This window comes from Myotis myotis, unplaced genomic scaffold (assembly GCF_014108235.1).
Source record: "Myotis myotis isolate mMyoMyo1 unplaced genomic scaffold, mMyoMyo1.p scaffold_m19_p_8, whole genome shotgun sequence".
Taxonomy (NCBI): domain Eukaryota; kingdom Metazoa; phylum Chordata; class Mammalia; order Chiroptera; family Vespertilionidae; genus Myotis; species Myotis myotis.
The window spans coordinates 11,125,663-11,147,212 of record NW_023416390.1 but is presented as its reverse complement, the minus strand read 5'-3'; the positions used below and the strand labels follow the sequence as shown (position 1 = coordinate 11,147,212).

Below are 21,550 nucleotides of genomic sequence, written 5' to 3'. Positions count from 1 at the left end.
GATACAAAAGAGAGTAAAAGGATCTATCTCATAAACTTAACACTGGCTAACTTCAAGTACAGTGGGGCCTTGACTTACTAGTTTAATTCGTTCTGTGATGGAGCTCGTAACTTAAAGTGAACGAGTGAGACACGTGATGCTGGGCTGATGTTGTGGCGTTCACTGTGACATTCACTGCGCCAACTAGCGGTGGGGTATGTGAAGCTGGCTTGTAACCCGAATTTTAGCTCGCAACTCAAAGCTCGTATCTCGAAAAACTCATTAGTCGGGACACTCATAAGTCAAGGCCCCACTGCAGTAGGACTATCACTGAGTTTGCTATTTTTGTGTTTCTGTATTTCCTAGATTTTTCTACAACAAATAGAAATAATCTATAATAATAAAAGCATAATATGCTAATTAGACTGGATGTCCTTCTGGACGAAGCCGGGGCTGCGAGGGAAGCCCGGGTCCTGGGTGCCTGCTGGCGGCCAGAGCAAAGCCCAGGTCCCCGGTGCCAGAGGGAAGCCGATGCCGGCAGCCGGGGAAAGGAAGGCCTACTCTTGCACAAATTTTGTGCATCGGGCCTCTAGTCCTATATAATAAAAGCCTAATATGCAAATTGATCGAACAGCACAACGACTGGTTACTATGACACGCACTGACCACCAGGGGGCAGACGCTCCACACAGGAGCTGCCCACAGCCCACAGGCCCCAGGCCAGCCAGCGGGGGCCCCCTGGTCACCCCACAGAGGGAGGTGACCAGCGGCGGTGGCAGGGCCGGAGAGCAGGCGGCGCCAGACAAGCCAAGGAGGGTGCCAGAGGGACCACCCCCTGATCGCCCCGCCAGTCACCTCACAGATTGACCCTGATCACCAGCCAGGCCTAGGAATCCTACCCATGCATAAATTTCATGCACCGGGCCTCTAGTTTTCATTAAAAAAAACCAGAACATTCTGCCAGGCCAGTGTGGCTCAGTTGGTTAAATGTGGTCCCATGCACCAAGAGGTCACTATTTCTTTTTTTTTTTTTTTTTGTTATGTGTGATTTGCCTTTTTCTTTTTTTTTTTAAATTTAAATCTTTATTGTTTAAAGTATTACATGTCTCCTTTGTCTCCCATTGACCTCTCCCCACCCATTCCCACCCCCAGCACATGCCCTAAACCCCCTACTGTCTGTGTCCATGGTTTATGCTTATATGCATGCATACAAGTCCTTTGGTTGATCTCTTAACCCCCTGCCCCCCAGAGGTCACTGTTTCAATTCTTGGTCAGGGCACATGCCCAGGTTTCGGGCTCGATTCCCAGGGAGGGGCATGAAGGAGGCAGCCGATTGAGGTTTCTCTAGAATTGATATTTTTCTCTCTATATATTCCTCTCTAAAATCAATAAAAACATATTAAAAACAAACAAACAGAACATTTTGTTTTTAAAATATAAACTTTTTTAAGATAAAGAAAAATAAATTTTGACATTGGGTCTATAAATAAAATAGAATCTATTTATTTAAAAAATAAAAATAAAAGAAACTGCACATTTGTGGGCCATCATGTGAGTTTTCCATTTTTCCCAAACACATGCACAGAACTAATGCTATATTGAGCTATATGAGCACAAAGTGTAGAAGAGCTCTCCCATTCCATAAAAATGTGTTGTGCTAATGCCTTGAACAATACACTTCTGAACTATCAAAAAGAATGCAAAAAAAAAAAAAAAAGAATGCAGATCACAGTCAGTGAACAAATAGTTTTAAAAAAACAAAAAGCTACAAAACTTAAGAGGCCTGCAAGAGTTATGCTATGAGCCATCAGTGACACTGTGGCTACTAAAGTTTCAGTCATTTGATAAAGGGCAAAATAAGACAACAGTTAATGGACAACTTATTTTATACATGATTAACATTATGTTTATTGTTTTAATCCTCTTGAAGATGATTTTTTAATGTTTTAAGTTAGTCATGTAACTATGAATAACATGTGCTTATTTAGCTGATTCTTCTAGCCTCTATTTTCCTTGATGTCAATCATTATTAGTAATTATATAGGTCCTCATTTATTGGGTATATGCCTACTCCCTGACTCTAGTTCAGCTACTCTGTTTTTGCCTTGATCATTGCTGATCAGGTCTCACTAACTTTAAATTTCCACTTATCACCCTAACCCCGTGGTTGGCAAACTGCGGCTCACGAGCCACATGCGGCTCTTTGACCCCTTGAGTGTGGCTCTTCTTAAGCCTTAGGCGTACCCTAATTAAGTTAATAACAATGTACCTACCTATATAGTTTAAGTTTAAAAAATTTGGCTCTCAAAAGAAATTTCAATTGTTGTACTGTTAATATTTGGCTCTGTTGACTAATGAATTTGCCGACCACTGCCCTAACCGATTTGGCTCAGTAGGAGTGTTGGCCTACGGGTGGACCCCAGGGTCCCGAGTTTGATTCTGGTCAAGGGCATGTGCAGGAGGAAACCATTTGATGTGTTTCTCTCACATCGATATTTCTCTCTGTCTTTCCCCTCTCTCTACCGCACTCTCTAAAAATCAATGGGAAAATATCCTCGAGTGAGGATTAAAAAAAATTACATTTATCTCATCTAATTTTACTGACACTTGGTTTACATATCTATTGCCCACTCTTACCTTTTACTGCTAATTTCCAACCAATTAAGGTACTTGGAAAACAAAGGAAGATGTGCTACCTACACAAAACCATAGAAAATGACAGGTGGGGTGGGAATAAATTTAACAATTTATTTTTTTTAGAAACATGGTGCTAGGAGCTATGAATACTTAAATTTGACTTAAAGTTTTAAAATTTAAATTAGTCTAGAAGTTAAATGTTTTGTCAGAAATAAAGCCTGCATCTAATTAAATTCTACGTTCATCACTCATAACTAGGTCTAAAATGTTAGCTATTTAACCATAAACACAGCGTAAAATAATAATAACTAGGGTACATTCTTGGAACTAAATTTACAAATGAAATTCAGGGGTGTCAAAAATAAGCTCACCTGCAACACTTTTCATTTTTCTTCCTTTCTCGCTATCTGTACTTGGCACATTTCCTTCAGTTGACTGAAGGAAAAATGCGTTTTAAAAAAATCTTTAAGAACAGCATAAACAAAAAAAGTGGATTAAATACAATGCTATCAATAAAAAGTATTAAATATAAAACTTATCAGTACTAAAGTGTTAATGTTAAAAGATACTTAATTTGTTTTTGAAAAAGCTCCAATATTTCTTTGCTTAGTGAGAATGACCATTTTTCTAAAAGTTTACTAGCTATTTTTTCCTATAAAAGCTGCTATTCATGTTCTTTATCCATTTATCAACTGTATGTTTTCTTACCAATCTGTATAAGCTCTTTATAAGTAATATAGTTATTATCCCTTTCTATCCTATATTTTGCAATTATTTTCACCCATCTTTGTTTTCTTCTTAATTTGGTTTGGATTTTGATTAGTGCTCTCTCATTTCTTTCTTTTTTTTTTTAATATATTTTATTAATTTTTTACAGAGAGGAAGGGAGAGAGATAGAGAGTTAGAAACATCAATGAGAGAGAAACATCGATCAGCTGCCTCCTGCACACCCCCTACTGGGTATGTGCCCGCAACCCAGGTACATGCCCCCGACCGGAATCGAACCTGGGACCCTTCAGTCCGCAGGCCGACGCTCTATCCACTGAGCCAAACCAGTTACGGCTCTCATTTCTTAATAATAAATTCATTATGTTAAGTATATGACATAATAAATAAATTTAGAAATTCTGTTTTTTCCACAATTGAGAATTAGTAGAGTAATTTAGTGCTAATAAGAATTCCAGCCCAGCCATGGTGCCTCAGTGGTTGAGCGTCGACCTATGAACCAGAAGGTCACAGTTCAATTCCCGGTCAAGGCACATACCCAGGTTGCCTGCTTGATCCCTGATCATGCAGGAGGCAGCCAATCAGTGATTCTCTCTCATCATTGATGTTTCTATCTCTCTCTCCTTCTCCTTTCCTCTTTAAAATCAATTTAAAAATATTTTTTAAAAAAAAGAATTCCAGCAAAACAGAAGGACAAACAAGCCTCAATTTTAGTTTGTCACTTAGAAGGGAAATTACAAAATGCATAAAAAAAGAACTGTATTATTTTCCACAATGTTACTTGGTTTGTAAAAGAATTCAATATAAATTTTCTAAGTGGGCGTTTTCCTCACCAAAGTGTAATGTAAAATTTTTACTATCTCTTTGAGACAGTGATCCAAGCTTCTTCCTTGGAGGATGTTACCAGTTCATACTTAGTTTCAATAACTTGACCCTCCACAGGCAGCAGGTGCAGTCTCCTCACCAACACACTCAGAAGTACTGTGGTCACCATATACGCAAACCTAGTCAGGGAGAAAGTTGACTGGTTACTATTAACAATTACACTTTAATTATATCTGACATCTTTCCTCTCACTTTATCATCTCACCTTAACTCTGAGCATTCCTGTGTGCCTGAGAATCCAAGCAAGGAGAAAGTATTCATTACTGATTCATCATTAAACCGGTCTGGATCAAACCTAAAAAGAAGATTGGTATTTAATTTTTAAAAAGTCATCCCAGTATATTTAATTTTTAAAAAAAGAAGTTTGGGGGCTAATTACAATAGAACGCCATTGGCCTTTTACATATTTCCACTGTAAGAGCACAAATAAATAATGTTTTAAAAACTACTGAAAATAAAAACTGCTGTCACATTATATTTAAATTCCACCTATTACTATGTTCCTAAATTATTCAACATATATCTTTAGTCTCTTTCTGCTTATTTTATTATTCTATACCAGGGGTGGAGAACATCTGGCCTACGGCTGTATAAGACCTGAGAAATCATTTGGTCTGGCCCTGCCAAAACATTAGAGGTGTTAATTAAATGTCTGACCACATACAGCAGGCTAATTTTTAAGCTGATAATTTTGTATGGCTGTGAATGATGTTATAAATATCCAAATGGCCCTTGGCAGAAAAAAGGTTCCCCATTCCTACTAAAATAATAGATGCAAAATACTTTTCTCTGGAACCAATAATGAATAAGATTTTGACACAAGCTTACATCATTGTATGAGATATAAAGATAAATCATACAAAACCACATAGTAAATATTTACATTTAAGTGTCTTCAACATATCTGTTACATGAGACCATCTGATCAATATGTAAGGTATTCTACATTGCCTTTTCAATTAAATTTATTGCTTAAAATTGGAGACATCAGACTTAAAAACTTATATTCATCAATTATGTTACACTCAGACTTACTAATAACTGAAGGAAATAAGGAGGCTAAGGTTTTTTTATTGTATACAATTTCACTCTGTAAAAAATTGCAGGGAAAATGGGTATACTAAATAAAACAAATAGATCATAAAATTTTGTCTTAAAAAGAAATGTTTCTTTGAAAAGATCAACAAAATTGATAAACACTTAACTAGACTCAAAAAGGAAAAAGAGAGAGGACCCTAATAAAAAAAATTAGTATTGAAGGAGAGAAGTAACAACTGACACTACAGAAATACAAAGGATTATAAAACAATATAATGAACAACTATATGCCAATATATTGGGTAACTGAAAAAAAATAGATAAATTTCTAGAAACATACAATATTTCAAGAATGAATCAAGAAGAAACAAAACCTGAACAGAACAATTACAACAAAAGAAATAGAAGCAGTAATCTAAAAACTCCCAACAAATAAGTCTTGGACCGGATGTGAATTGTATGGTCCATAAACATTTAAAAAACTAATAGCTAACCAAAAAATTCAAGAGGAGAAAATACTCCAAAGCTCATTTTGTGAGGCCAGCATTATCCTAATTCCAAAAACTGATAAAGACACTACAATGAAAGAAAATTATAGACCAGTATCTCTAATGAACAGAGATGCTAAAATCCTCAACAAAGTATTAGCAAACCGAATTGAGCAATTCATTAAAAAGATCACACACCATGATCAAGTGGTATTCATTCCTGGGGTGCATGATTGGTTAAATATCCACGAATGGCCCAGCCAGCATGGCTCAGTGGTTGAGCGTTGACCTATAAATCAGGAGATCAAGGTTCAATTCCTGGTCAGGGCATATGCCCGAGTTTTGGGCTAGCTCCCCAGTGTGGGAGTGCAGAAGGCAACCGATCAATGATTCGCTCTCATCTTTGATGTTTCTCTCTCTTCTCTCCCTCTCCCTTCCACTCTGAAATCAATAAAAATATATTTTTAAAAAAATGTACCTCTGGATTTTCCAAAAGGGATGGATAAGGAGGTATCAAACTTCAGAAAGCTTTTCCTTAGCTTACAACAGTAACACTAACATTTCCTAAATTTAATTACATTTGATTCCTAAAAATGATTTCCACATTTAGCATATATTTCTTTTTTAAATTTTGTTTTATTGCTTAAAGTATTACAAAGAGTATTACATATGTCTCCTTCCCCCACCCGCCTTGACCTTCCCCCAGCCTCCCCTGCCCCCCAGTGTCTTGTGTCCTTTGGTTATGCTTATATGCATGCATACAAGTCCTTTGGCTGATCTCTTAACCTCCCCCCACCCCAACACTCCCCAGCCTTCCCGCTGTAGTTTGACAGTCTGTTCCATGCTGCTCTGCCTCTGCATCTATTTTTGTCCATCAGTTTATAATGGTCTTTATTATCCATAAATGAGTGAGATCATGTGGTATTTTTCTTTCATTGGCTGGCTTATTTCACTTAGCATAATGCTCTCCAGTTCCATCCATGCTGTTGCAAAAGGCAAGAGTTCCTTCTTTTTTACTGCAGCATAGTATTCCATTGTATAAATGTACCACAGTTTTTTAATCCACTCATCTGCTGATGGGCACTTAGGCTGTTTCCAAATCTTAGCTATGGTAAATTGTGCTTATATGAACATAGGGATGCATATATCCTTTCTGATTGGTGTTTCTGGTTTCTTGGGCTATATTCCTAGAAGTGGGATCACTGGGTCAAATGGGAGTTCCATTTTTAACTTTTTGAGGAAACTCCATACTGTCTTCCATAGTGGCTGCACCAGTCTGCATTCCCACCAGCAGTGCACGAGTATTCCCTTTTCTCCACATCCTCAATTTCTTTCTCTGTTTTTCAATTTTCAACCTAGATTTTCTGATCTACCAATGCACATCTTTACTTTTGTTATAAAAGCCACTTGGAATATAAAAATTTACTTAATTTTTATTTATAGCATATTTCAAAGGATTGCTATTTCATTTATTAATAGACTAGAGGCCTGTTGCACGAAGAGATTCGTGCAATAGGCCTTCCTTTCCCCTGGCTGCTAGCACCGGTTTTCCTGCAGCACCCGGCACCCAGGCCTTCGCTCTGGCCGGGCTCCAGCCAGAGCTGGCCCCGTGGCCGTGAGGCTTTTGCTGCTCTGTGGGCCCCATGGCTGTGAGGCTTTTGCTCCAATGCTTGGAGCCTATGTATGCAAATTAACTGCCATCTTTGTTAGGTTAATTTGCATACTCTCCTGATTGGCTGGTTAGCATAGTGAAGGTATGGTCAATTTACATGTTTGTCTATTATTAGGTAAGATTTCCTTTAATATCATTATAATATTAAAAGCCAAAATGGTAGAAACACTTAATATGTTCTATCCTTATCCTCCAAAAGAAGGTTTCCTAGTACTTCAACCATGCCACCAACCCTGCCTCCTGATTTTCACACAGTTGTTTTACTCTCAATCAACTCGATATATAACCTTCTTCTAGGACAGTAAATCCTAACCATTTCCTTAGGATTTTATTAGATGCCTATTTAAGAGGCAAACAAAAGCAGCTGTTCTTCAGCTTTTCCCTTCCTCATCATTCTCACATATAACACTTATACACACAAAACCTATTTTCTGAATTTGACTAAAGCACTTAATAGTTGAGACAACTTAACCAAAAAAAAAAAAAAATTCCAAAATTTCACTGAAATTGAAAGATAGATGTAGAGATCAGGTAGTTAAACAGATCTTAGGATGGAAGTGGTAACAGGAGAGACACATAGAGTAGCAGACAGCAGATTCATGAAAGGAAAAGTAGTGAGTGAGCAGAAGATACAAAGGGAAGATATAAATGTATCATTGTCACATACTGTTTTCTCCTCAAAAATTAGAAAAGTAATGCAACACATAAAAACACATAAAAATCAATCATCACAATGACAGTGACAGATATTTCATACTTGTATGGTGATGGCCAAGTACTGGGATCTTGAAGTACCACACCAAGGGCATAAAGAACAAGGGTCTGCAAACAAACATAAATGTCTTCTAGTTAGTCAAGGCCTAACAAAGCAAGCGACTCCCAGAAAGCCAACTCATCCTAATTGCTCTTTTAATGTAGACAATGAATACAAAATAAAAATATAAAACAACAGAAGAAAACAGAGGCCATGACTTTGGTAATCTTACAGTGAGGAAGGCATTCCTAACCCTGTCACAAAAGCCATAAAGTAATAACAGATTTAATTATATAAAAATTTTAAAAACTGCATCCTGTCAAAACAAAAAAAATACCAAACCATATCAAATAGAAAGAAAAGATACTTGTATAATATACAAAAAGTCATGTATAATATACAAAATGTATAATATACAAAAAGCATGTATAATATACAAAAAGATATATAAGCTCACTAGAAAGAACAGTGAGTTACAAGCAGATAATTCACAAGACAAGAAATACAAACTGTTTATATATGAAAAGCTGTTCAATCTCTCCAAAAATTAGGGAAAAGCAAATTAAAATCATAAGACAGTTTTTCATATAAAATTCACAAAATAAATACAATTTATAAATCTATAGGTGGTGATGACATGGAGACAAAAAGCTTTTTCATACATTATTGCTAACAATATAAATTGTCTTTTAGGTAACAATTTAAATTCAACATACATATGCACTTTGACACAAAAAACTCCATTTCTACAGCTCTATCCAATATCTGTCCAAGTATATAATTTGAAATAATAAAAAAATAGATCTAATTTCCATCTCTGAGAACTGCTTAAATAAATCGTGGTAATGGATTACTATGCAGCCGTTAAAAATGAGTTGGCCCTAGCCGGTTTGGATAGCGTGTTGGCCTGTGGACTGAAGGACCCCGGGTGTGATTCCAGTCAAGGGCACATGCTCAGGTTATGGGCTTGATCTCCAGTTGGGGCGTACAGGAGGCAGCCGATCAATGACTCTCTCTCATCATTGATGTTTCTATCTCTCTCTCCCTCTCCCTTCCTCTCTGAAATCAATAAAAATATATTTTAAAAATAATAATAATGAGTTGGATCTGTATCAAGTGCCAGCTGTACTAGTAGTCATTATACACGCAATAAAAGAAAATTAAAGAACAATATATAAAGAGTAACCTTTCACATATAAATTCAGTTTTTAAAACATATACACATATCTATGTGTATATACATACACAGAATAATATACACACACAGAAAAAGATCTATAAAAATATACACTAAAGAGAAAGAACTCATGGACATGGACAGTAGTGTGGTGACTGCGGGGGTGTGGTGGTGGGTGGAAGTGGAGGAGGGCATAGGGAGGGAAATGGTGATGGAAAAAAATAAAATAAAGAAAAAAATACACATTAAACTATTAACAGTAGTACCAATGGGCAAGAGAGCTTTTCTTTTATATAGTTTGAACTTTAGAACAGGCATATATTATTTTGTCATTTTAAATGACTGTGCCTTTGATTTTATAATAGGTAGCATTTATTGGACACTTTAAACAATAAAATTTAAAAATACACACTAAAAGAGTTGAAAAGAATAACTGAATGAGTTAAGTATACTAAATGTTTCCTACCTCTCTAGGAATAATGAATTTGTCGATCTTTCCTTCAATATCTTGAAGCCGGGCAGAAACTGGGGTCAGTTTGGCAGTCCGAACAGTCTCACAAAGCACTTGTCGACAATATCTGTTTTAAAAAATTTTTTTTGAGATCTTTACTATGAGAGAGACAGTTTGAAATGTAGAAATATTTCAAAATGTCATTCAACAACTTTCATAACTTGAAATAGTCACATGATGATTCTTTGTTGGTTGAAGATATGTTATATAAATATATAAAGTCCATGTGGGTAAAGATTTAAACAAATAAAAACATCTTTAAAAGTACCAAAGAAGCCCTAACTGGTTTGGCTCAGTGGATAGAGCGTCGGCCTGCAGACTGAAAGGTCCCAGGTTCGATTCCGGTCAAGGGCATGTGCCTTGGTTGCGGGCACATCCCCAGTGGGAGGTGTGCAGGAGGCAGCTGATCGATGTTTCTAACTCTCTATCCCTCTCCCTTTCTCTCTGTAAAAAATCAATAAAATGTTTTTTAAAAAAAAAAAAGTACCAAAGAAAATTCAAAGCAATATTTTTATAATTTTTTAGTAGAAAAATCCTATATTTTTAATAAAGAAATTAATAAAAATTTTAATAAAGGACTTTGCTAATAAAAAATTATATAAATATTGACACAATGACAGAAACCATAACGAAAAACACAATCTGATTATGGAATTTTTTATATATTTACAATCATCATACATAAAATTAAGACAACTAGAAAAAAATTTTAAAAGACTAGAAAAAATATTTACAGTAAATATATATTTAATGTATCAAAGCTCTTTAAAACTTCATAATTAAAATAATTAAACACCCCAACAGATATGTGAACAGAGTATACAGAAAAGCAATTAACAAAATATATACAAATGGCCTGAAAACACATGAAATGATAATCTCATCAACAATGGAAAGACAGCCAATCAGAGCAATTTTTTTTACTTGGCAAATTTGCCGAGATGAAAAAGAATAACATTAGGCAATAATAATAATAATGGGGGAAAGGCATTGATAGTCAATTGGTGGAAATATAAATTGGTATAACCTTTCTGAAGGATAATTTGGCAACATACAGTGTAAGATATTAAGTGTGCATCACAATGAGAAGAAAATGTATTGAAATCTTGCCACGACACCGTTCTGTTAAATAGTTTCTATGCAGTATCTCTTTGTTGTTGTTGTTAATCCTCACCTGAGGATATTTTTCCATTGATTTTTAGAGAGAGTGGAAGGGAGAGGTAGAGACAGAGAGAAACATCGATGTGAGAGAGACACACAAATTGGTTGCTTCCTGCATGCACCCTGACCAAGGCCGGGGAACCTGAAACACAGGTACACGCCCTTGACTGGAATCGAACCCGGGATCCTTCAGTCCCTGGGCTAACACTCTATCCATGGAGCCAACTGGCCAGGGCTATGCAGTATCTCTTTTAATCCTTAAAAGAACCTCAAGGATCCCATTATTATTTTAATTTTACAGATTAAAAAAGAATTTAATGAGGCACTATACTATTGCATATATCCTTAAATACTAATCTCATTATTTATTAAATGAAACAATTAGAAATATTAGCAAAGAGGTAAGCATAGGAATGCTAATTTTGTTCATAATATCTAAAAACAACAAAAGAGGAAAAATCCTTTCCTCTTTGAACAAATATTTATTGGGTGCGTCCTACATTAGAAGCTCTGTGTTAGATACTTAGCTAAAGCAGTGAACAAGACAGATACCTCCAAAGGGACTCAAAGTCTAGTTGACAGGGGAAGGGAGAAAAGTGGGGACATCAAGAATGAACAATTACAAAAGCGCAGTAACTGTTATAATAAAGAAAATTCAGGGAATTGGGGAACACATGGCAGGAGCACCTAACTGGAGAGGACTATGCAGAAAAGTAAACACTCGGGCTGAGACCTTCAGGAAAAAACAGGAGGTAGCTAGGAGAGAGAGAAAGAAAGAATCTAGACCAAAAAAAAAAACAGTCTGCCAAACCCAGAAGATATGAAAGAGTGCTGTACCTTTGAAGAAACAAAAGAATTTCAGTACAGCTGAATCCAAGAGTATGAAGAGGCACAAGTAATAAGAGATAAGGTAGAAGAGGAATGCAAAGCTAAGCTATTGAAATGCCTCAGAAGCTCACGAAATGCCTCATGGGTTTAAATTTTATCTTAACGGCAACCAGAAGTCGCTGAAGGATTTTAAAGTGGAGAGTCATCTAATCAGACGTTACTCCCCATATATATAAAGATCACTAGCTCAGTGACTCTCAACTTTGGCTACACATTACAATAATTTGAGAGGCTATTGAAAACCACCAATGACAGCTTGTAGTCTCTGGACTGTTCCCAGGTTATCTGTATTTTTAAAGCACCTGAGGTGACTTACAGTCTCCAGTAGTAATTTCAAGAATGAATTGGAGGGGAGCAAGATCTAAGACTGTTGAAATGTCCCAGACAAGAACTAAAACTAAACTTCCAACTGAAGTTGTTTGGAAAGCAGAATCAATAAAATCTGATCACTGATTGGTTGTGTTGGGAGTTACTACATTGAAGAATACTATCCATAAAATATTTAGAGAAAAAAATGGAATTTACAGAAGTTATATGTTATATATTTTTTAATGTTTTTAAATTTTTTTGTTTTAAATACATAAGTATATGTGCATAGAAAAATCTGAAAAAAATAGTAAAATGGTTAACAATTTTTATCCTTAAAGGTACATTTATAAAGAATGTACCTTCTACAACTTCTATTTCATACACTTCTGAATTATAAAAATTTCAAAAGACAAGCATGTATTACTCTTAAAATTAAAGATAGCTACATTCAGTGTAATAGATAAAACTCCCACCACTTTGAAGACTCTGTAACAGAAGCCTCCCCGAGAAGTCCATGGCTTCAAGTTTTTGCCAATGGCTGTCTCCCTATCTTCGTTTCTAGGGTTGAAAGATGCTCCGAGATAGGGCTGTTTGTTACCCAGACTCAGACTTCCAATCCATTCCTAAGCAGTCACAGCCACTATTTTTAAAAATCTTTTAAATTATTACATGTAAAAAATTCATCTTTTTAAAAATAATTTTTATTTTTCAATTATAATTGGCATACGTTATTAGTTTCTGACTTCACTTATATGTGGAATCTAAAATATTTTTCATTTATTTCAGTTGTATAATTTGATGAGTTTACACAATTGTGTAACCAAAACTACAAGCAAAACACAGAACAAGAACACTTCCCTCACCCTAAACATTTACTTCCGCCCCTTCATAGCTCATCCCATCCACATTCCTTGCCCCAAACAAGCACGGATCTGCTTTCTATGACCCTAGCTTTGCCTTTTCTCTAATTTCACCTGAGTGAAATCATACTGTAGGTAATCTTTGTGTTTGACTTCTTTCACTTAGCATAATGAGATTTCCATTATGTGTGTATTGATACTGCGTTACTTTTTATTTTAAAAATATCTATTTCCTTACATCAGATTTGTCTTTAAAAACGTAATTCTATGTTGTGTTCTACCACATTATAAGTAGATTTAACTGAGAAGTATAATTTCATGGTCTTTTCCCTGTAAATATAACAATAAGGACAACAGGGTAACTGTCCTATTTTTCTTCAAGGCGGCTCCTCCTGTTTTGGGAGTTAGAGGAGGGAGGACAAGCTTCTGTGCCTCCCTGGTGTTTCTTGAAGCTCTAGCAGAGACCTTCTCTGTAATTGGTTTTCCATATTTGCCAAGAGTCTGTTTCCTCTTAACACTCAACATGTTTAACAGAAGTCTTGTAATAGTTCCAAAAATAATAAAACCGGTCCCCAACATAAAAATGATACATACCACAACACATTGGTTTTTCCTAGTGGCTTTGGTTTTGTTAAATTCCATTAAATAATTTTTAGTGTCAAATTATGTGGTAGAAATAAAAAGTTTTTCTTTAGAGTAATCAAACCACTGAAGAAATGCAGTTCAATGACGTGTGCAGAGGGTGAGAATCGTCTGTACAGAGGCCAGCCCAGGACAGTGTGGCCACCTCAACGCCTAAGACTTCCCGTTAGTGATAAGTGGGCGGCTTAACTTCAGTGCTGTATCCCCAGAAGGACAAAAGTTTATTCCAGGTAGACGCTTCTGATATAATATCTGTAAGGCTGTTCTTGATCTGATGAAATCTGCTTCTCAAATTGTCAAACATTAACATGAAAAAGTAACCCTAGTTTGTATTTTATCTGACCCTCCCATCACTCCTAAGACAGTGGTTAAAGTATTCCAACAATCAATTTCTCTGCTTTATTAGATGTTTGACCAGTGAAAAATTTACACTTCCTTTCAAATTACTGGGTTACTCTTTCTTACTTGGTAATATTCCATAGTACAAATATAATACAATTTGTTTATTCACCAGTTCACGAACATTTGGACTGCTTCCAGTTTTTTGCTATTACAAATACTATTGCTTTTGAACATTTGCAAACAGGTTTGTGTGGACATTTATTTTTATTTCTCTGGTGAATGCCTAGGCAAAGAATTGCTGGGTCAAATGGTAAGCATTTGTTTAACTCTCTAAGGTCCTGCCACACTGTTTTCCTACAGGACTGTTCCGTTTTTCCATTCCCACCACCAAGGTATGAATGTTCCACTTACTTGATCGACATCACTGCTACTATTTTATACAGGCCAATGTAAAGCTTTCCCAGAACTACCGAATGGTTTTAGAAAGTAAATTAATTTATTAAAATCTTATGTGAATATTTCAAGTCCTATAAAGATAGATAGCTTTCCAAGATATTAGCCATTAGCTTTAAATGAGATAGTCAAACTGCTCAAATTTACCTTTTAATGATCTCCTCTTCCTTTTATTGTGTTCTTACCTGAGCTGCTCCATTTTCTCTGGAGTAATAGGACCCTTCCCAAAAACTTGGTCTATCTCTTCATATAGTTTTTTCTGTACTTCTTCAGAGGTGGTTAAAAAACAGATTGCCCAGGTGCACACTAAGTGAAGATTTACATTAATAACAATGAAAATAGCTACCTCACAGTTTGGGTGCAGAATAAGAAAAAAAAAAAAAACCTTTATTTTTTTGTATTTTCCTTCCCCCCCCCCCCCCATACAAAGATAAATAAATGCTACCAAAAACAAAAAAGTAAAGCAAGACTGTTCACAGGATTTATATTTCACTGAACAAAACATAAATATCTACAGAATACTCCCCAAAAGAAATAAGGCAACCTGGAAGATTTCTTTCTTAAACTGGCAAACAATTAAAGCCACTTCTTAAACTATTTTACTTTATTTTTTCAATCACCATTTATCCCCTCTGTACCTTCTTCCACCTCCACCCGCTCCCCCCCCCTCCGCCCCCCGCAATCTCCACACTGCTGTCAATTGTCTGGTTCACTCACCCTTGTAAAATAAAATACTGATTTATCAGTTCACTCAAGAGCCCTAATGAAATGACTCATACAAATCAAAGTAGCAGGAGCTTTACCTACAAGTCAATATTCTAAATTTTCACTTGTAAGAGTAGATACACTGGCTTAAGAACTGGGACTGGTTATTGCTTAGGACAGTGGTTCGCAAAAATCCCCTCACACCCACAGATTCTGATTTAGTAGGTTTAGGGTAGGATCGAAGCATCTAACAAATACCACAATTATTTTCATGAACACCAAAATTGGAAAATCACTAGCGTATGGTTTACTTTTGGTTAAAATGGTTTATGGATTATATTCACTGTGGCAATGAAAAGGTAAGAAAATTACATGATGAACATAAAACAGAGAAAATAAAGTAGTTAGATTTTCTTTAGTAATCCACTGGGATTACAACTATTCAAAGAATTAAACCATCCACATTATATAGTACTTCTTTCCCTAGATTATGTTTGACCCAGCTCTACTTTTTCTATGCCAAGTACTTTTCAAAATACATTTACTAATTTGTACCTCTACTTAATATTTCTTTCCTGAGCTAGTAAGGGCTGCTATAAATTTGTCTCAAATTTAAATGTTAACTCACATATTATCCAATTCCCATGCTTGGAAAAGACAGAATTCACTTTCTGTACTAAATATTACTAATAAAATCAATAGCTACCTGGTCCTCAATTATTTTGATAATTGCTCACATCTAGAGTTCAAAAAAGGCACATGATGAGTAACTGCCTGTCCTTAACTTTTTCCTACATATGCTTCCTTCTTATGGCTTTTGAGTGAACTGCAGACTTTCTGTTTCACAAAATAAATGAAGAAGCAGAAAAGAAACAGACTCACAGACACAGAGAACATTTTGACAGTTGCCAGATGGGAGGGGGGTGAGGGTATGGTGAAAAAGGTGAAGAAATTAAGAAGAACAAATTGGTTGTTACAGAATAGTCATGGGGATGTAAAGCACAGCATAGGGAATACAGTAAAAAATATTCTAATAACGATGTATGGTATCAGATGGGTGCAAGATTTATCAAATACTGTGTGAATGAATGGTACTCTGCTAAACTAAAATTAGTAACTTATGTAATGTCTAATCACTGGGGTGTGCACCTGAAACTAACATAATAATGTATGTCAACTGTAACTGAAAAATAAAAATGATTTTAAGATGAAAAAAAGACGAGTGACATGAAAACTAGTGCAGATAGTGTACAATATGTATATGTATGCAATTTTACAAACTTGCATAGTAAAAAACTGAAAGAGTTAACACAAAAATTTGAATATAGTAGGCACATGTACACCCAGCTTGACTAAATGGTCATTTAAAAATTAACATCACTGTACAAGCTTCATAATTTCAACATTGGTTCTTTTGCAGAGCTCTGTTAAAAATAAAGTATGAATGGAGACAGCTTAAAAGTGTGATTTTAAGCCACTGAACATTCTTTAATTACACTGCTGAACCAAGACATGATTTTATAGTTGGAGGGTACACCTTGGAGGTCGTCCACAGCCAAACCCTTATTTTAGAAAAGGAGACAATGCAGAGGTCAGTACCTTGGCTCAAGGCTAAGTCGGCAGCAGAGGAGGAACTTGATGGTTTCCGGCCTATCTTGCCTCTCAAAAACTTCAGAAGTGACTTAAAAATAACCAGCCCGCCCTGACCGGTTTGGCTCAGTGGATAGAGCGTCGGCCTGCGGACTGAGGGGTCCCAGGTTCAATTCCGGTCAAGGGCATGTACCTGGGTTACGGGCACATCCCCACGAGGGGTGTGCAGGAGGCAGCTGATCGATGTTTCTCTCTCATCGATGTTTCTGACTCTCTATCCCTCTCCCTTTCTCTCTGTAAAAAAATCAATAAAATATATGAAAAAATAAAATAAAATAACCAGCCCAATGCAAATAAATAATCCTCTGAAAATTTCTCCTAAAAACAGCAAATCAGATTAAAATGTTAACTCAACCTTGGAAATTATCACTTTTTATGATATCTAAAGGACAACTGATTCAGATTTATTTTAAGGACTTTAGCAAAAATATATTTTAATGCAATAAAATGTTAAAACAAGTTTAAGCATTTTTTAAAAAGATCCCATACAGCCCTGGCTGGTTGGCTCAGTTGGTTAGAGCATTGTCTCCTACACCAAAAGGTTTTGGGTTCAATTCCTGGTCAGGGCACATTCCTAGGTTTCAGGATCCCCAGTTGGGGCTCATACAGGAGGCAACTGATGTCTCTGTCTGTCTGTCTCTCTCTCTCGCTCTTTCTCTCTCTGTCACTCTAAAAATGAAAAATCAATAAAAATATATCCTCAGGTGAGGATTAAAAATAAAAAGGTTCAATACAGCATATTTACACAAGCTTACCTTAATTCCATTTAATTTATAACATCTGGACCTCTCTTAATATTGAAAATTTTACAGCAAGAAAAATTGATGGGGAGTTGTATTTGTAGTCTTTGTTTTTAAGAAAAGGTCCTTCAACAGAAAGAGTTGTAAATGAATCCTTCAAGTGAACATGAATTTTTTGGGTTTTAAACTAATATTTTAATACTTCCTTTAACATTTTATGTTATTATATTTTTATAGATATACACAAATTTTTATAAATACCGTATGAATGAATGGTACTCTGCTAAACTAAAATTCAGTAAGGAAACTTAGAAACCTATCACACCCATTTTAGATTTTGAAAGAAAAGCACCTTCAATCTGACAAAAGAGTGCTTCTGAATCATGAATCCTGTGACCCATCTCTTCTGCTGGGAGACCTTAGTAATCGCAGCCCAAATGGAGTCAAAGTGAAATGCCCCAGCAGGAAACTGAAACGCTCACTGCTCGGCTGGAAAGGTGCCAACAGCGGTTCATTTTTAAAGCACTAACTAGAATTCACAATCCACAAACCGTGTCAAAATCTTTATGACACTGTTCAGAGGTGGCATACAACACCCGGGGTTTTTAAAAAGTGCCTGTGTGAATCAAGTCTTGCAAACAAGAATAAAAAAGAAGAGGGGGGAGAAACTAAGATGGCGGCATAGGTAAACACCGGGAAATTGTCGCCTCACACAACAATTGAAAATTACCGCAAAGGACTGAGCAAACATCATCCAGAACAACAGAAAGGCTGGCTGAGTGTAAATTCTACAACTAGAAGGAAAGAAAAGCACGCTGAGAGCCAGAGGTGCTGCGGAGGTGAAGTGCAGAGGTACGGCGGCTCGCGCGCGCGAGGAAAGGGGGTGGCACCTGAGGACACGGCTGTCTTTTTGAATCACAAGCTCCCGACTGCTCTGAACTCCGGTTCCGGGAAGTCTCTGGGGACCCAGGACTCATACGGGGAGAAGCTGGTCTGTCCGGCAGCGGGCGAACTTGAAGGCGGCTTTCCCTCAGAGGTGCTTGCAGCAATTAGCGGGTCACTGAGACCCGCGACTCCCGGGCGGAGAATCAGCCATAGCTCCTTGATCCGCCCTTGGATTCCCTGAGACCCCGCCCCACCCAGGCTGCGGCAGAGGCTTTTGCATGTGAATGTACCTAACTGCAGCCGAGCCAGGCAGACCCGGAACTTCCTAGAGAAGGCCCAAGGCCCCGCAGCGGCTTGCATTGCTTCACAGCTGAGCCTCTTTGTGGCTCCTGCTGTGTGGCCTCAGGCAGAGGCTGAATTAGCACCTCCTTAGATCCAGGAGCCACTGTACCCAGTGGTCAGAGGGGGACCATCCAGACTGCAACTCCTCAGATCCATAAGGGACACACTCAGGGAGCAGACTCAGTGAGCACCAAAGCCCCACTGAAGCAAGTCTTGCCCCAGAAGGGTGTCTTCAGCACAGAAGTTCTCCCACTTTAGACACAGCTGATTCTCACAGCCAATTGGCCTGGAGGTCAATTCCTCCCAGTGATTCTACAACAACCAAGGCACCAAGAGTGCACCAAGAGTGTCCACCCCAGGTAACTGGGGAGGCTGAGCTACTGGGCCCTACAGGACACCTGGCGCGCAGGGCCACTCTATCAACACAGGGAAGCTGCCAAAATGTGGAGACAAAGAAACAGGTCACAAATGGCAGAAATGGAGGAAAGAAAACGATTGGATATAGAGTTCAAGGCCACGTTTATAAGGTTTTTCAAGAATTTTATGGAAACCGCCGATAAATTTAATGAATCCCTCAATAAGTATAGTGAGACCATGGAGGACATGAAAAAGGACCAACTAGAAATTAAGCATACACTGACTGAAAAAAAGAATAATTTACAGAGATCCAGCAGCAGACAAGAGGATCCCAAGAATCAAGTCAAAGATTTGAAATACAAAGAAACAAAAAATACCCAACCGAAAAAGAAAAAAGAAAAGAGATTCCAAAAATATGAAGATAGTGTAAGGAACCTCTGGGACAACTTCAAGCGTACCAACATCAGAATTATAGGGGTACCAGAAGGAGAGAGAGGGCAAGATATTGAAAACCTTTTTGAAGAAATAATGACAGAAAACTTCCCCTACCTGGTGAAAGAAATGGACTTACAAGTCCAGGAAGCGCAGAGAACCCCAAACAAAAGGAATCCAAAGAGGACCACACCAAGACACATCATAATTAAAATGCCAAGAGCAAAAGATAAAGAGAGAATCTTAAAAGCAGCAAGAGAAAGACAGTCAGTTACCTACAAGGGAATACCCATACGACTGTCAGCTGATTTCTCAACAGAAACCATGCAGGCCAGAAGAGAGTGGCAAGAAATATTCAAAGTGATGAATAGCAAGAACCTGCAACCAAGATTACTTTATCCAGCAAAGCTATCATTCAGAATAGAAGGTCAGATAAAGAGCTTCACGGATAAGAAAAAGCTAAAGGAGTTCATCACCACCAAACCTGCATTATATGAAATGCTGAAAGGTATTCTTTAAGAAGAGGAAGAAGAAAAAGGAACTCTTACCATTTGCCACAGCATGGATGGAACTGGAGAGCGGATAGATACCACATGATCTCACTCGTTTGTGGAATATAATGAACAACATAAGCTGATGAACAGGGACTGATCCAGAGACGGAGAGGCATTGATTGGACTGTCGGGTCTTGGAGGGAAGGTAGGGGAGGGTGGGGGTAGGGGGGAAAGATCGACCGGAGGACTTATATGCAAGCATATAGGCCTACTCAATGGACATGGACAACGGGAGGGTGGGGGCATGAGCGGGGGGGGTGGGGGGGTAGAGGGTAACGTGGGGACAAGGACACATATGTAATATCTTAATCAATAAAAAATATATTTAAAAAAAAAAAAAAAGAAGAGGGGGAAATTATAAAGAGTGTTTCCTTTATTTTAGAATAGCTTTAGCCTTGTATACTTTATACTCTATCTCCAGAAGGATTCAAGGAATACTTACATTTTGCAGTTATTATGCAACTTGCCAGAGAAAATATCATACTGTCTTCTAGGATCTAGAAAACAAAGTGAAGTTTAGAAAATATGAAATGCAAGGTGGCCTGTATCAGGCCCTACTAAAATAACCTATTCTGTAATAGGGGTCAAGGTAAGGGGAAAAGTCTATATTATGTTTCATAACTAAGTCTTTATTATGTTTCAGTTAAAAAAACTATATAAGAACCAATCTAAATATCGTGTTGCCTTTTTCCATGCAGTAAACATTTATCTATATTACTGTCTCAGGGTAATTTTTGCAAATAAACTGGCTCAGTCCTCCCTTTCTGGCTTGGCCTGGTGCAGCAATGAAGCCTCAGGAACCACGGAAAGCCTGCCACTCACTGTCCTGGGAGCCTGATTCAATGCCTGCACTCACACACACACCAAAACGCCACTTCTGTCTAGGAAGACTTGCATGTGCGGAATAAAAGGGTGTGGCAAAAATGGCTCCCCTCCTGTCTTTTGCCTGACAACACCATAGGTGTGCTGGGGGGAACAGACACACACTGGAACAAGCCAAGCTGCACATCTGGTCATGCAGGCAGAGCAGCTTAGTCGATAAAGGCTTATAGAGGCCATCCTATTTTATGATCAGAGATTTTTGGCTCAATATTTGCTTCCAGATCTTATATAATAATAGGCTAATATGCAAGTCAACCAAAAGGCACAATGACTGGTCGCTATGATGTGCTCTGACCACAAGGGATCAGATGCTCAATGCAGGAGCTGCCCCCTGGTGGTCAGTGCGCTCCCAGAGGGGGAACACTGCTCAGCCAGAGTCGGGCTCACAGCTGGCGAGTGCTGTGGCAGTGGCGGGAGCCTCTCCCACCTCCGCAGCAGTGCTAAGGAACCCACTGGGGGATGTCCAACTAATAACTTAGGC

At 37.6% G+C, this 21,550-nt stretch overlaps 1 protein-coding gene across 3 annotated transcripts in view; it reads right to left on the bottom strand.

The window, feature by feature from the left end:
• Window positions 1-1,466: 1,466 nt before the first annotated feature.
• Window positions 1,467-21,550, bottom strand: part of LOC118661721 (cytochrome P450 20A1) — a 37,980-nt gene continuing 17,896 nt past the window's right edge. For all 3 annotated transcript variants that reach the window (XM_036320044.1, XM_036320045.1, XM_036320046.1), the window contains 6 exons: window positions 20,630-20,684; window positions 14,708-14,828; window positions 9,823-9,934; window positions 8,183-8,247; window positions 4,433-4,522; window positions 1,467-4,346 (listed from right to left, as the gene is read on the bottom strand). In XM_036320044.1, the coding sequence (XP_036175937.1) occupies window positions 4,199-4,346; window positions 4,433-4,522; window positions 8,183-8,247; window positions 9,823-9,934; window positions 14,708-14,828; window positions 20,630-20,684 (591 nt within the window). In that variant the 3' untranslated portion in view covers window positions 1,467-4,198. The remainder of the gene's footprint in view (window positions 4,347-4,432; window positions 4,523-8,182; window positions 8,248-9,822; window positions 9,935-14,707; window positions 14,829-20,629; window positions 20,685-21,550) is intronic.